The 15,848-nt window shown below is 45.9% G+C and overlaps 3 protein-coding genes across 3 annotated transcripts; 1 reads left to right on the plus strand and 2 right to left on the minus strand.

The window, feature by feature from the left end:
* Positions 1-6,026: 6,026 nt before the first annotated feature.
* Positions 6,027-6,576, plus strand: LOC100284347 (catalytic/ oxidoreductase, acting on NADH or NADPH). Its single transcript, NM_001157242.2, has one exon. It carries the CDS (start codon positions 6,140-6,142, stop codon positions 6,413-6,415), a length of 276 nt encoding a protein of 91 aa, NP_001150714.1. The 5' UTR covers positions 6,027-6,139; the 3' UTR covers positions 6,416-6,576.
* Positions 6,577-7,772: 1,196 nt separating this feature from the next.
* LOC100272449 (Regulator of Vps4 activity in the MVB pathway protein) lies at positions 7,773-9,375 on the minus strand. Its single transcript, NM_001146923.1, has 4 exons — positions 9,061-9,375; positions 8,857-8,960; positions 8,617-8,782; positions 7,773-8,527 (listed from the first exon to the last, which is right to left on the minus strand). The coding sequence occupies exons 1-4, from the start codon at positions 9,235-9,237 to the stop codon at positions 8,372-8,374; spliced, it is 603 nt and encodes a 200-aa protein (NP_001140395.1). The 5' UTR covers positions 9,238-9,375; the 3' UTR covers positions 7,773-8,371.
* A 3,031-nt stretch (positions 9,376-12,406) lies between these two features.
* Positions 12,407-15,017, minus strand: LOC100272798 (Regulator of Vps4 activity in the MVB pathway protein). The gene is made up of 5 exons (NM_001147251.1): positions 14,800-15,017; positions 14,590-14,693; positions 14,297-14,465; positions 13,959-14,192; positions 12,407-13,871 (listed from the first exon to the last, which is right to left on the minus strand). Exons 1-5 carry the CDS (start codon positions 14,974-14,976, stop codon positions 12,960-12,962), a joined length of 1,596 nt encoding a protein of 531 aa, NP_001140723.1. The 5' UTR covers positions 14,977-15,017; the 3' UTR covers positions 12,407-12,959.
* Positions 15,018-15,848: the final 831 nt, after the last annotated feature.

Genomic DNA, 15,848 nt, shown 5'->3' on the forward strand with positions numbered 1-15,848 from the left:
AACATCCATCTAGAATAAGAGTTTCACTCATTCACAACTGAACAATGGACTAAGCCTTGAATTGATAGTTTTGTGCGAAATGAGATTCGCTCAAATCCTTTGCTGATACTAGGCTGCAAAAGGGCATTCCTGCTGTTTAGAAGCATATAAGTCACACTTCAGTGCCTTTCATGAGTATTTAGGGATTACCCAAGTCCCATAGACTGTGACCAGCAGTCTGACTCATATAGGTGTACTCCTCAGAAGATGTTCTGTAGGACAACATCTCATCTTTATAAGACTCTTGGAATACATTAAGATAAATACCATCCTGCCTTACAGATAGGAAAGATGTGCATCAGAAATGAGTTAAAGGAAGGGATCTTTCCTCACAATCTACTCCTAGCTTGTTTCTCCACTCTACTTCACGGGATCTCCGATCATATAGAGCAGGTTACCACTAGAGTAGATTTCACATGGGTCTTATATCCATTTCTCTCGATGCACTTTCTATCACATTACGTGACAGACCCTTAGTGAATTGATATGCCAGATTATTCGATGTGTGGACATAATCCACTGTAATAACTCCAGAGTTTTTCAGCTTTCTGACAAATTTTAATCTCCTTTTAACATGCCTTGTAGACTTCATGTTATTCCTTGAACTGTTAACCTTTGTAATCACCGTTTGGTTGTCACAGTTCATGGAAATAGCTGGTATCGGTTTTTCAACTACCGGTAAATCCAATAGGAAATCACGGAGCCACTCGGCCTTAGTCCTAGCAGTGTCTAATGCTGCGAGTTTTGTTTCCATTGTAGACTTCGTTAAGATAGTCTGCTTGCAAGACTTCCAGAAAACAGCGCCACCTCCAAACAGAAACACATATCCGCTTGTGGCATAAAGCTCATCAGCATCAGAAATCCAGTTGGCATCACAATAGCCTTCCAGCACTTTTGGGTTTCCAGTATAATGAATATTGTATGTCATAATACCTTTCAAATACTGCAACACTCTCTCAAGAGCACGCCAGTGATCATCTCCTGGTTTTGACACAAACCGACTTAGCTTACTCATAGCATAAGAGATGTCTGGCCTTGTTGCGCTTGCAAGGTACATGAGCGAGCCAATGATCTGGGAGTATGTCAATTGATCTCTTGCTATTCTCCGATTCTTTCTCAATAGCACACTAGGATCATAAGGTGTTGGAGCAGGATCATAGTCACTAAAACCAAAGCGACTCAATACCTTTTCCACATAATGGGATTATAACAAAGTTACCCCACCATCAGCTTCTCTAACAAGCTTGATGTTTAGAATGACATCAGCCTCTCCCAAATCTTTCATCTCGAAATTGCTCGATAGAAGATTTTTAACTTCCTCAATCACATTGAGATTTGATCCAAAGATCAAGATGTCATCAATATAAAGGCACAACATAACAGACTCACCCCCACCATACCGATAATATACACACGTGTCAGATTTATTTACAGCAAATTAAACCAGCAGCGAGTATTATCAAACTTTTCATGCCATTACTTAGGTGCTTGTTTTAGGCCATACAATGATTTTATCAACCTGCACACCTTGTTCTCTTGACCATCCGCAATGAACCCTCCTGGCTGATCCATGTAGATCTCCTCATCCAACTCTCCATTTAGGAAAGCTATCTTAACATCCATCTAATGAATGATAAGACCATAAAAGGCTGTCATGGCTATTAATGTGCGAATTGTAGTCAATCGAGCCACTGGTGAGTAGGTATCAAAGAAATCTTCACCATCTTTTTGGGTATATCCTTTGGCCACAAGCCTTGCCTTGTACCTCTCAATTGTACCATCAGGCCTAAGCTTTTTCTTGAAGATCCATTTGTAGCCTATAGGTTGACAACCATAAGGACGGTCAACGACCTCCCAAGTTTCATTAGACATAATAGATTCCATCTCACTCATTACTGCTTCCTTCCATAAGTCAGCATCAGGAGAGGAATATGCCTCACTAATGGTAGTTGGTGTGTCTTCCACAAGGTACACTATAAAGTCATTACCAAAGGATTTTGCAACCCTCTGTCTCTTGCTCTTTCAAGTGACTATAGTGTCATCCTCCTCAGGGATGTGCACGTGAGAATCCTCAGCATGATCTATAGGAATAGACAGTTCGTGCTCATAGGGAATTATAGTCTCATGCCTTGTATCACTAGGTGTATTCTTCATGGGAAACTCATTCTCAAAAAATATTGCGTCTCTTGATTCTATGATAGTATCAACATACATATCAGGCACATCAGATTTTATAATTAAGAACCTATACCCAGTGCTGTGAAAAGAGTACCCAAGGAATATACAATCAACAGTTTTAGGCCCAAGTTTACACTTTTTGTTGATTGGCACATTCACTTTAGCCAAGCAACCCCAAGTGCGCAAATATGAGAGATTTAATCTTCTCTTTTCTCATTCCTCAAATGGTGTGATCTCTTTGTTCTTTGTTGGAACTCTGTTCAGGACATGACACACTGTCAAAATCGCTTCACCCCACTATGCCTTGGATAACCCCGTTGTACTCAACATGGCATTCACCAAATCTGTTAGAGTGCGGTTTTTCCTTTCAGCAATCCCATTGGATTGTGGTGAGAATGGCGGTGTCCTCTCATGAATAATACCATGTTCCATGCAGAACTCATCGAACACATTAGAGAAATATTCTCCACCTCGATCGGACCTTAACCGTTTTATTTTCCTCTCAAGTTGGTTCTCAACTTCAGCTTTGTAGGTCTTAAAATAACTAAACGCTTCATCTTTTGTTTTTAAGAGATACACATAGCAAAATCTGGTGGAGTCATCTATAAAAGTGAGAAAGTATCTTTTACCACCTTTGGTCAAAATTCCATTCATCTCACACAGATCAGAATGAACAAGTTCTAGAGGTGCCAAATTCCTCGCCTCAGCAGCCTTGTGAGGCTTGCGGGGTTGTTTTGATTCAACACACACATGGCACTTAGACTTTTTGACCAAGTTAAATTTAGGAATTAGATTTATATTTGCTAACCGTATAAGAAAGCCAAAGCTTGCATGACAAAAACATGAATGCCATAAATCTGACTCATCAGAAAAATTAACAGAATTCACCAGTTTATTACACACATCATGCAGTGATAAGCGGAACAAACCTTCGCAGTCATATCCTTTACCAACAAAAATACCATGTTTCGACACAACACATTTATTTGACTCAAGAACAACTTTGTATCCATCTCGACATAGCATAGAAGCGCAAACGAGATTCTTCTTGATAGAGGGAACACGTTGCACGCTCTTCAATGACACTGTCTTTTCCAAAGTAAACTTCAGAATGATCGTACCAACACCAAGAACATGAGCACGCGACCCATTTCCCATTAACAAGGCGCCAGACCTCCCGACCTGGTAGGAAGAGAACATAGAGACATCAGCACAGACATGAATGTTTGCACCACTATCCATCCACCACTCAAGTGAATTACAAACTGAGAGAACAAATGGTAAAGAATTACCATACCCAGATATTCCATCTCCAGTTTCAGTGGTTACAACATTAGTTGATTTCTTGTCCTGTGTGAACTTGCGATCAGGGCACTCTCTAGCCCAGTGTTGATCACTGCCACAGACAAAGCATCCTCCCTTTCCCTTGTTATTGTTGTTCTTCTTTTTAAACTGTGTTGTTTGAACAGGTTTATTTGTATTCTCTTGTTTGTTCTGGTTTTTCTTCTTGTTAAACTTGCGGAAGTTTCTCTTCTGCACCACATTAGCAGTAGAGATCTCAACACCTTTTCCATTGTCCTTTGTTCTAGCTCTTTCCCCAACATCAAGAGTACCAATGAGCTCTTCCACATTGAACTCTTGTCTCTTATGTTTGAGAGAGGTACCAAAGTCCTTCCAAGAAGGTGGCAACTTGACGATTATACCGCCAGCCACAAACTTGTCAGGCAAAGGACAAGGAAAAAGCTCGAGTTCCTTAGCTAGTGCCTGAAACTCATGAGCCTGTTCCACTACAGATCGGTTCTCAACCATCTTGTAGTCATACAGCTGCTCCATGAGATACAGCTCGCTACCAGCATCAGTTACTCCAAACTTTTCAACAAGTGCATCCCACAGCTCTTTCCCTGTGGGAAGCATGATATAGCTTTTCTGGAATTTTGTATCAAGTGCGCTAATTACTGCTCTTCTAAAGAGGTTGTCATCAGCCTTAAACTTAGCCTCATCCTCGGGAGGTAAGTTGGCAGGCTTGCCCTCAGCGGCATGATAACAAGACATTACAGTTAGCCACAATTCCATCTTAGCTTTCCAAATCAAGAAGTTTTTACCATCAAAAGGATCAGGCTTTAGCACAGCAGCAAAACCACCGACAGAAAAATGCCTAACAATAGGTTTTTGGATTGTTAGAATTATAGGCATTTTCCATATCATTTTAATTCCATAAATTCACATTATGATGATGACATATAACAAATAATTAATCATAGAAATCGTGATCTCAAATATATCCATAACAATATGGATCATGAGAACACAAAGCATATGAATCATATAAATATAATAAGTATATAAACATGGTTCATGTATTATTACAGAACAACTGAAAACAAACAAATAGCAATATAAACAGGACGACTGTAAAATTAAAACAGACAGATATAATATATTATAATATGATAGAACAGATGAGATAAAATCATTGCTACATATGAAACAACACAGATGAATATATGAAACATATATAATCTGCAGAACGTAAAACAGTAAGAAACTGAATTGATCATACCCTCCCATGCGCTCTGAGGATCCAGATCCTTGTCCAGCTTCTCTTGTCATGTCGTCAGGAAGAAGATGTTTTGGGCAGTCGCGTAGACGCTCCCCAAAAACCTAATTGTCGATCCCCCGTGCAAGGTCTCGAACGGCAAGGGCTTCAGAGGCACCTGCCCTCTCGCTGCTCTGTGCGCGCAGAGTCACGAGATGGGAATATCCTCATTTGCGACTGGGCTGTGACTCTGAAAATGGTTCTGTTCTCTCGTGTACCAAGTGACAGGGTTGCTCCCCTATTTAACCTCTCGCGGAGGAAAGCTGAAGGAGAAGGGTCGCATGCGGCGCGCCAAGAGACGGACAACACAAGGGTCTCGCATGCGTCTGACGAAGGGACGGGCAACTGAAAGGTTTAACCTAGAGTTGAAACTCTCGCGGTTAATGAGTGCTAAAAATTAACACAACCACACCCGCTCGCTGCTTGCCTGCCTGTGCCCGGCCCGGCCGGCGGCGGTGGCAGCGCGCGCGCGTGTGGCACACCCTTATCCATTTCTTGACTTCTCAAATTAAGTGGAATAATTCACACCATATAAGTCAAGCCGAAAGACCCTTGGACTTCCAATATGATACTATTGATATTCTCCACCATTACACACCATAGAGTTTATTCAATAAATAGGCCAGACCCATAAAAGATCCAACACATAGGATTAGTCACTGCCATTGCATCGATAATTTTCTAAGTGGAGATACAATAGCAATTTACTCAGCTAGGTTTTTTTCTTCAAAATTTCTTTTTATAATTCGTGTGATTTTGTTTAATCCAACAATATTTTTCAGCCCAATCATAGAAATATATATTGCACATTTCCTGTTTTATACATAGCTTTACAATTTGAGCTGAGGATTAGTTTGACTTCAGTTCCTGAAACTGTCCACTAAGCAAAATCTGAATTTTGGTTTTAGCATATTTGAGATAGCTCATCCATATCTCTCTTTTTCCCTTAAAAAACTGGAGAGCTTGAAAACCATTAATAGAAAATTGAGAGTATGATAACATATTGACTCCATAGCAACGTACGAGTATACACCTAGTAAGTGTATTAAGAGTTTATCTGTATTTAAAAAAACACTGATCAAAACTATATTTTGGAGACCATATAATTGTTTAAAACGATATTAATAGAATACCGCACTACTCAAAAGGAAAAGAAGACAACAACTACGTAGTTATGTAAGCAGTCTCCGTTAGATTAGTCGTCGAAAAAAACGTGACAAGAGCGAATTCGCTAAAACTATAGAGACCAACTCGCAGGCTCGCAGCCGGCCTCTCCGCCTCCGGCTCTCCCCTCCTCGAGCGCTTTCGGCACCGTAGTTCGGTACGATGGCAGCGGCGGCCCCGACGAGGGCAGAGGTGCTGTCGCTTTTCCGGTCCTTACTCCGCACGGCGAAGCAGTTCTCGGACTACAACATCCGCGAGTACACACGCCGACGCGCCGCGGACGCCTTCCGCGAAAACAGCGCCCTCTCCGACGCGCCGTCCGCCGCCGCCTTGTTTGCGGTGGGGAAGCAGCAGCTAGAGGTTGCGAAGCGACAAGCGGTGATTTACTCAATCTACGCCCCCAAGGCCAAGAGCGTGATGGAGTTGAAGGTGCAGTGATGGACGAGGTGCTGCGCCCTTTTCTTCCTCATCGTTTTCCTTTCCGAATTCGTTTCTTTTCTGTGACGATGAAACTATAAACTGTTGCATTATCACGTTTGCTGGATGATTGTCATGATATAGCTTCTTACTGTGCAATAAATTACTAAATTTTATTGCTATTATCTCTGACAATCGTCTGCAACGCAATCTGCTTGAGTGATTGCGATTTTTGCCTTGCGCTGGTACTCTTCTGCCGGCTCTGTTTATTTGTTGTGGTTGTTTGATTGCACCCTGGACGCGACTATGTTAGCACAGTACCGAATTGGCACGGTTGAAGTGGGGCACTGAGCCTAAATTGTAGTGCTCATCAGCTATTTGATGAAATTTCCCCCACTAACACGCAGATCTCAGTTACTCTCTCTGTCCCAATTCCCAAAAAGATGCAATTCTAGCTTTCTACCAAGTCAATCTATCTCAACTTTGACCAAATACATATATGTAAAAATATTATTTCAGATACCAAATAGTTATTGTTTGAATCATCATGAAATATATTTTCATAGTATATATATATTTGGAGTCTCAAATGTTGCTAATATTTTACTCCCTCTGTCCTAAATTAATGGATTCATACAATATTTGATGTATGTGTTTTATATATGGGTCTAGATTTATCATTATCCATTTGAATATATACATAAAAAACCAAAAACTAAAATGACAACTATTTGGGGACAAGGGAGTATATAAACTTAGTTAAACTTATGAAAGATTTACTTGGTCCAAAACCTGAATTGCATTCTTTTTTTACGGATGGTAAAAACTAAAACCAGACTAGATAGCTTATGACTTTCTTCAGACCAGATTACTGATTACCTATGCAGTACTTTATTTTGGAGATCTAGGCAGCTATGCTACAACCCTTTAGGCAATGTGGTGACTGACTGAATGAAGCGATGCCTGGTGGCATACATGATTCGTGTCAAGATAACCAGTAGGCGCCTCTTGGTTGCTGGTGAATCATGCTTCCTTAGTTTCTTGAGAGAGCAACAATTAGGAGTCTTAGATAGGGGTAGTGGAAAGCTATTGCAGTAGAGGCCCTACGTTATTTCATCATTCATGTCTCTCAGTCTTAGAAGATCTGGTGTCAGGCTGTTGTATCTTATTCTGTCTTGCACAACACGCAAGCATGTCGTGGTGATCTGTCCTCCGCCCCTCTGCTAGTTAGTGATTTTGTATTTTTCTTTTACTCTTGCTAACTTTTATTTTAGAACACCTTAGATATTTTGGTCATTCATTTTAAAACACAGTAATTTTAAAACCACATGTTTTTGTAGCGTGTGATTTTCTCATCGCATAAGAGACCTCTCAACATCATTTCCAGTGATCTCATATTAACCCATCAAGTGCAGTGCATGTACATCATAAGTAGATTTTACAAATATGTATCCACGAAGACTCTTCAAAACACAAAACACCCCATGAAGTGGAGATCTTTCACGTATTTTAACAGGTGCTACAATCAAGATCCTGTATTAGGTTGTATGTAAATTCTGTGGCAAAGTGGACTTCTCTTTTTAGAGACTTGATGGATTGGAGAAGAAGGGTCAGTATAATGTAGATTATATCACTGATGGCTACTTCTGTATCTGTTCATGAAGAAATGGAAGGTTTTGCTGACTCAAGTAATTGGACATTGTTAGTTGCTTTACAGTTACAGATTTAACGTGTGCTGTGTGCACACCCATAACTTGGTAAGTGTGGAAGCTAAACGTAGCATTTCCTCATTCTGGCTTGTTGCATCTGAGCTGGATGCTCTGAAAGTTCATCTTCTTGTGCGCACTTCCATGTTCTTTTGTTTCGGATGGCCATTGTTTGCTTCATCCGAGTTGGAAACATGTGAGAGGTAGAATGCCAAGAGTTTGACTCTGAACTTCCATTCATGTCAGTTTGGTTTATAGCTTCGTGGTTGAGCTAATGATGGTGCGGATCGTTGCCGCTGCCATCCTGCTCAACCACTTCTTGGAGCTCAGAGAAGTCCACCGACACATTGTTCTCGGCAGCAATCTCTTTCACCACCTTTTTCTTGACCTCCATGTTTGTTTTGTTGCCAGATAGCTTCCAGACCAACTGAAAGGGTAGCACAAACAAACCGTGTAAATTCCAGCTACTGCTGCTTCCAGTTCTGAATGAATGTGGTGGCATGCTGTTCTAGTTACCATGGGGTCGACGACGCCAGTGCCCTCCTTTGCCATCGTTGCGAAGTCGTCTCCAAACTTATTTGCCAGTATAGTGCGTGCAAACAGCAGCTCTGGAAGATCGCTGCACCTCCCGGCTGCAAATATGATCCCGGCGGCTGCCTCCCGAATGTCCTCGCCGCATTCACTACACACCAGAGATTAAATTTGAACAGAACAGCCATGCAAACATAAAAGTGTCAAACATGAGAAGATGCATACTTGGGCTTGTCTAACTGCTTTGCGTGCTCGATGAGGCAATTGCAGTGTAGCTCTATTATGTTGAATGCCTCCAGCATGTTATCCTCCTCTATGAGCTGCTCTGCCTGCGTGGAGATAGAGAGAGGGTGCAGCATTGGTAAGCCTGCACTTGAAGAGTATGAAGCTTCATCTACCAGGATGTTAGGGATGATAGCCTGGCCATACACGGTGGAGAGCGCGATCGAGGTGGCTGAGCCCTAGCAGCTGTCCCACATCGCTGCGGGAAATCGACCTGCGAGCGAGGCGGGGACGGCGGGCAGCGGTAAGGCGGGACAAGGCAAGCCCTAGAAGGGTCTTAACCTTGCTGATCTGCTTGGAGGTCCCCCTGTGGATGAAGCCCATTGTTGGTCGACTGTTGCCGGAGTTTGGAGGTCTTCCTGGTGCTGCCTTCGTTACCCTGTTATGTACTAAATGCCAAGCCTAGTTGTCCCGTTGGTCCTTTGCTTGGTTGAGAGGCCGGGGAAGAAGAAGATGGCTTGCTTGCGGACTGGTGAGGAAGTTTGTCGGAGGGGCAAAGGTTTTCTAGTGCCGTTCTTCCTGTCTGGGGACTCCAATTTTGGTGTATCTGCTGTCAGTTCGGTTTGAACGTACTCCTTTTGTATTTGCAAGATAACAGCTCCGTTGCACACATGCCTAAAGAAAGGAACCGAGGTAAACGTGGAAGGCAAAGCTAATAGAGGTACGGCGAATTACACGTGCAGTATATTCGCCAGAGAGCAAATCGAACACGCGCTGAGAATTGTCTTGCTATCTCTAAATCCTCTGGTATTTTTGTGTTGCTAGCTCGTTTTTGCTGTCCTTTGTTAGATTTTTACTATCTCTCTTAGTGACTTCGGGATAAGTGTGGCACTGATTTTGGCCTTCGTACATGAATGACCCACACGGCCACACCCCACCCCCACCCAAGAAAACGCAAACAAACGTTTTGTATGGAACACTGGTGCAAAATCCCCGTTTGAATATGTTGGGCTTTGGGTAAGTTCAAAATGTAGCCCCGTTTGCACAGGATTCATGAAGAAGTTTCATATGCTTCAATTTGTTTATGTGATAGGAGTGTAGTCTCTACACAAAACGATTTTTTATTAAAGATGACAACGAGTGAAGACCCGTCAGGTTTGCCACTCCAGACCCGATCCCGTTATACTAAGGGCCTGTTTGGTTTGATGACTAACTTGCCACACTTTGTCTAACTTTTCTGCCTAAGGTTAGTTATTCAATTCGAACGACTAACCTTAGGCAAAGTGTGGCAGGTTTAGCCACGAACCAAACAGCCCCTAAAAACTCCTTCCTCCAAGACTGCCCCGATCCCGTTATACTAAAAACTCCTTGCTCCAAGACTGCCTGCAACAATCTACCCATAGTTTACCTAAAAGCACTGTTTTACACTGTGCGCAGAGTAAAGTTTGAATATGAGTACGAGATGAGTAAGTTGTTGTAGATAGTCTAATACCCGTATCTGTACGCCGTTACAATTCCACATTCCTACCCAGACCCATATGGGTATTATCCGATGGATACCCATACCTGTATAGAGTCTACTTACCCGACTTGGTTTAGGGCGACTGGCGAGCGCCTAACGACAACATCCGGCCTTCCGGCTTCTAGGTGCGGCCGTGTTGCATGTCCGCATGCAGCTTGGTCGTTTGGATTGCACAGTAACAAAGAGTCACATCACACGAGTTGTTCGGTTCAGATTAAATCTAGTTGTTTGGACTGCTCCAGCTATAATCCATAGAGAGAAAACACTGTAGGAATAGTAGAAGCCGTTTGGATTAAAGCTAATCGAACAACTTGATAGACACTTGGAACCTTGGATATTTCTTTACTGTTTTGGCTATCTGTATGTCTACTGCTGTCGTGTGGCTCAAGGCACATGTAGCGTGTAGTTATATTCAGGAACCAGGTGCCTAGGGCCAACCATTGTGTTGTGCTAAAATTCAGAGAATTATTGGCTATAATCCGGGAATTTTAGACCCATGGGTACATGGATATGAATTTAATAACTACGTACCCGAACCCGTTGTACCCGTTGAGTCCTCCTTTTCTCTCATTAATAAACCTGCGGGTATAAAATTACAATCAAACTCGTCCCCTGGAGTAATTACCTATTGAATAATGGATAACGAGGCCCATTGCCATCTTTGTTTTCGATTGTCTAACTATTCTTCTAGTGAAGATAGAATATCTTGTTATTTGAGTTTAAAACTCTGATTATATCTCTCTAAACCAAATCCAGACCTTTAAACTCATTTCCAGTCATTCAAGATTTACTTTAGCTAAGTTCTACTTCAACGACAACAAGTATTAAGCTATTTAAGGTTTACTTCAGCTATTTGTTGTTGTTTTTAATTTTTTACAAGGAAGAAACAATCAATTTAAGGTTTACTTCAACCATTTAGAGATAAACATTCAGTCACATCATTTAGCTATTAAAGATTTACTTAAGAGATTCATCTTTTTCAAAAAATTTATATTCAGCAATTTAAGGTTTACCTTAGTTTTTAGGTGGGACTGACCTGCATGCAAGTGTGATTTGGTGCGACTTTAATTAGACAGAGCAGTTTCGGATGATAGTCTATCAGGGTGATAAATAGCGCCGACGTAACTCTGATCGACAGCTAATCGGTGTTTCGTTAATACTGTAGCTCATTGCGTGCGACGAGCCACTCCAGCACGTTGCTGCACCACCTAGCCGAAAACACGATCCCGGTTGTCGCTTCCTTGTTATCCTCGCTACACTCCCTGCACACCAAATACCGTGTAGCATGCTCAAAAGAGAGTGTGGCACCACGACGGAAGGCACGGTGAAGGTGGCCGAGCTCGAGGAGCTGGCTGACATCACAGCATGAGATTGACTTGCGAGCAAGCCGAGGACGCTGGGCAATGGCGAGGCGCGACAAGGCCAGCTTCAGAAGCTTCTTAACCCTGGAGGTCTGCTTCGAGGTCTTCCCGTGGAAGAAACCCATGCTGTGGAGTCCGGATAATCTTCCCTGTTTGTCCTGTCCTTTTACGTAAACACAGCGGTTCAGCTTTCTTTCTGGTCTTTGGCTTGATAGAGAGAAAAGTATGGATTGGCAGCGTGGCATTCCACAGACCTTGCAAGTTTCAACACATGAGCTGCCGAAACCCAATCCAGCGCAGGAAAAAAAGGCCCGGGACTTGCAGCAGGGGTGGTCCAAACGTCCAGTTCATCTTCATCAGATCCGATGACAGCTAGCTGCCAAACATGCGGTGCGGCGGCCTGTACGGACCCGACGCGGCGCGAATCAATGGCGCGGCGGTGGAGCGCGTGACCGCGCGTGTTGCGTTGCGTGCGCGCGCGCGCGCGAACGAAACGGCGGGTACGCCAGTGGTGCAAGGGCCAAACGCAGAGGCACGCGCGATCGCCCGGCATCGGCCTTGGCGTTGAGCTGGCTGCGGCCGGCGGCGCGACACCACGCGTCGCAGGTTTCACCCATCAGATTCTCAATGCAAGAACAGACGAAATTTGCAGGTTAGGAACACCTACCATGAAGCAAAACTCCTCAGTTTCTACAGGAAACAAAACACAGCTCGCAGCTAATTACAGTACAACTTAATTAATTAATACTCGATCCTTCCTCTGTACTCCCTCCGTCCCAGTATATAAGGCGTAACCACCTCTGGTTCAAAGACCAAGAAATGCATTTAATTGTCTCTATACCACTGCATCGATATGCGTATGCATAGAGAGAGCACGCCTTATATTGTGGGACAAGAATAAAAAGTGGTTACGCCTTATATCCTGAGACGGAGGGAGTACAATACAAAAGGGCCACCTACCCACCAGTATGCATGTATCCATCCATATTCAGCTCCATGAACAATCCTGAATTTCTAGCAAAATATACTTCTGTTTGATTCTACCCATGTGCATTTCCCCATGTGCATTTAATTTCCAGAGGCAGGAAATCTCCATCGACCCCGCACCAAAAACCGCCACTCTGCTCGGGAAGCAACGGACCCGATCTCCTGCAATGCTGAACACTGAACTGACGAATGACGAGTAGGCGAGTAGCCACTAGCCAGCCAGGCCACGAAAACGCTCATCTCCGCGTGCGCACCGAGGTGGTCCTCCTCTCCGGGTCCAGCGGGCCGTGCCCCTGCCCTGGCGCCGCCGCGCCGTACACCCGCTCCTGGAGCGCCCGCGCGTCCGTGCCCATCCTGCGCACCTCCTCGTGCCGCGCGATGTGCCCGTTGCTGCGCTCCAGCGCCGACGCCATCCTCGAGTACGGCGGCTGCACGTACGGCGAGCTCTCGTACGCGCCGCCGTCGTCCAGCGCCGCAGCGTCGCTGTTTCTGCCCGTGCTGGCCGTTGAGGCCCTCCTGTACGGCGGGGTCACGTGCTGCCTGCGCTGGCCTGCCAGGGCGTCGTGGAGGCCGGGCGCATGAGCGTTACCGGCGGATAACTCCGTGGCGTGACGCCTGTGCTGCGGGCGCGCCAGCTGTGCAGCCGGCGTGCCCGTGTCACGGGCCGACGCATGTACTGTGCCCACCGTGGAGGCCGTCCTCCGGTAGGATGGCCGGCGCTGCGGCGGAGGCCAGACGACGTCATCCAGCTCCTCGTCGCTCTGGTCGAACACGACCTCCTTCCCCTTGTGTGCAGCGTCCGACCCGACCGAGGTCGCCGTGCTCCTGTCGCTCCACGAGGGCGACGGCGACGGCGACTTGTGCGGTCTCGACAGCGGCGGCGCCGTCCCCTGCTCCGTTGCCGCGGTCGTCCGCACGGAGGGCACCTTGTCGTAGCCACCGCCCGTCGATCCCTTCCCATGGGACTCCGACCGAGACAGCTCGACGGCAGCCCGGGCGGCCATCGCGGCGAACTTCGCGGACGCGAAGGCTGCCTCCGCCGCCATCCTTGCGTCGGGGTACTTCTTGGACTCCCTCAACACCTTCTCATCCAGGCTCAGCTGAGCAAGGCTCGGGTTCACCTTGCCGTTAACAGAATTCCGCTCCCCCTGCACATGTTACACATCGATTCTTAATCAAATACCACAGAGGATACTGGATTTCTGATGATCCTGTAGTGTGATCACGGCACAAACCTCACGGCGACCCGTCTTGACTGCACTCTCCTCGACAAATGTTCTGGCCGGTGCATTCTTAGTTTCCTCTCCTGCTCTCTGACTGTTGACCTGCGAGGTCGTGCGACCATCTTTGTGAATCCCTACTGGGCTCTCAGGGAACTCCAGCAAGATGTCGTTCTCGGCGGCGATCTCCTTCGCCAACCTCCTCGTCTGCTCCACGCTCGCCCTCTCGCCGGACAACTTCCGCACCAACTGCGACAAACGAACAGCGCATGTACAGCCAGTTTCAGTTCCAACTCCCATCATGCAGTGCAGTTGGGGGAGACAACCTGTAAACTTAAGGGAGTTAAAGCTACCGTGGGGTCGACGACGCCGTGGGCGCCCTCCTTGGCCGCCCTGGCGAAGTCTCGGCCGAACTTGTCTGCAAGGATGGCGCGCGCGTCCAGAAGCTCCGGCAGCTCGCCGCACCGCGCGGACGCGAACATCAGCCCCGCAGCCGCCTCCTTGATCTCCTCGCTGCATTCCCTGGGTTCCGCCGAACGAACCAAAGTGCCAATATTTCCGTGTGAGACGGGGGAACCGAGGAAACGGAGAATCAAAAAAACGAGAAGCCAAGAGCAACGGCTACAGGCAGGGAGACAGCACACACTTGGGTTTCTCCAGCTGCGCGGTCTGCTCGACGAGGATTTTGCAGTAGAGCTCGATGACGTCCAGCGCCTCCAGCATGTTGTCCTCCTCGATCACCTGCTCCGCCTGCTCGACGACAACGCACACCACTCCGTATCACTACTGCAAACTGGCAAAAGAAAGACACTGGCACACGCGACACGAGCAGATCGACAGATACACGTGCACTTACGCGGACGAGCGCGCGGTCGAGATGGCCGATAGAGAGGAGCTGCCCGACGTCGCTACGGGCGATGGACCGGCGGCCGAGGCGCGGCCGGCGGACGACGGCGAGGCGCGCCGCGGCGAGCTTGACCAGGGACTTGAGCTTGGCGGTCTGCTTGGAGGTGCTCTTGCCGAAGAGGCCCATGGCTCTGGTTGCGGGTTGCGGTTGCCAACGGTGGTGTCGGGGTTGGTGCTGTGGCGGTGAACTGCTGGCGGCCTGCTTCTTATATTGGTCACCGGATTGGTGCTCTGTGCTCTGTGCCTGTGCAGAAGAAACGTGACTTGCTTGTGGACTACGGTGTTTGCTGTGGACGGGCAAACCTGCGCTGTGTTGCTGTGCCCGCCGATGCTGCTTCTTTTGGGAATTGGGTAGTCTCCAAGTTTTGCAGAGCCTTAGTTATAGATCACGAGACTCTTTGTCAGGCTCAGTCTCCGGCTCATCTGCAAAAACAGCTCTTCGACAGGAGCCGTCGCTTTTTTATCAAATCATTTGGTAAAACAGCGGCATTATTTTATTGACTAAAATGCATCAGCGATCCTTAAATTTAGTGTGATGTGTCATTTGATTGCCGGAACTCATAAATCAAGCAAAACGAATCCTTAAAATTAGTCGGCCTATACAAACCGTCAAAAAAACAAGGTTTGCTCAGACTGGATGTCGATGTGGTATACCACGTTTGAGTCACTTTAGACCTTTGAACTTGGCAAGATGTGTCACTTGGGTCACTGAACTTTAATTAGTGTGCTACAATGTGGCACAACACATCAGCATCCAATTTGAAAAACCCTTATTTTCGACAATTTTGTATGGAGCAACTAAGTTAGAGGACTCGTTTTATTGGTTTTCTGAGTCCAAAGACCCTAAGGGCCTGTTCGGTTGACAGGGAATAGAAGGTCGGAACTGTTCCGGCCCGGATTGCTTCTCTAATTTGTATAAGTTTTGATCAACAGGAATAATTTTTGGTGCAATCCTACGGAAACGAATAGGCCCTAAGTGGGACGATGGCCAAGTCCAAG

This window comes from Zea mays, chromosome 1 (genome assembly GCF_902167145.1).
Source record: "Zea mays cultivar B73 chromosome 1, Zm-B73-REFERENCE-NAM-5.0, whole genome shotgun sequence".
NCBI classification, from domain to species: domain Eukaryota; kingdom Viridiplantae; phylum Streptophyta; class Magnoliopsida; order Poales; family Poaceae; genus Zea; species Zea mays.

Excerpts from the sequence above, each read along its gene's own strand:
- LOC100284347 (NM_001157242.2), top strand. The coding sequence starts at position 6,140 with ATGGCAGCGGCGGCCCCGACGAGGGCAGAGGTGCTGTCGCTTTTCCGG.
- LOC100272449 (NM_001146923.1), bottom strand. The coding sequence starts at position 9,237 with ATGGGCTTCATCCACAGGGGGACCTCCAAGCAGATCAGCAAGGTTAAG. Across the intron at positions 8,783-8,856 it reads AAGCAGTTAGACAAGCCCAA|TGAATGCGGCGAGGACATTC; the intron begins GTATGCATCTTC and ends TCTGGTGTGTAG. Across the intron at positions 8,528-8,616 it reads CTGGCGTCGTCGACCCCATG|TTGGTCTGGAAGCTATCTGG; the intron begins GTAACTAGAACA and ends CTACCCTTTCAG.
- LOC100272798 (NM_001147251.1), bottom strand. The coding sequence starts at position 14,976 with ATGGGCCTCTTCGGCAAGAGCACCTCCAAGCAGACCGCCAAGCTCAAG. Across the intron at positions 14,193-14,296 it reads ACGGCGTCGTCGACCCCACG|TTGGTGCGGAAGTTGTCCGG; the intron begins GTAGCTTTAACT and ends CGTTTGTCGCAG. Across the intron at positions 13,872-13,958 it reads TCAAGACGGGTCGCCGTGAG|GGGGAGCGGAATTCTGTTAA; the intron begins GTTTGTGCCGTG and ends TAACATGTGCAG.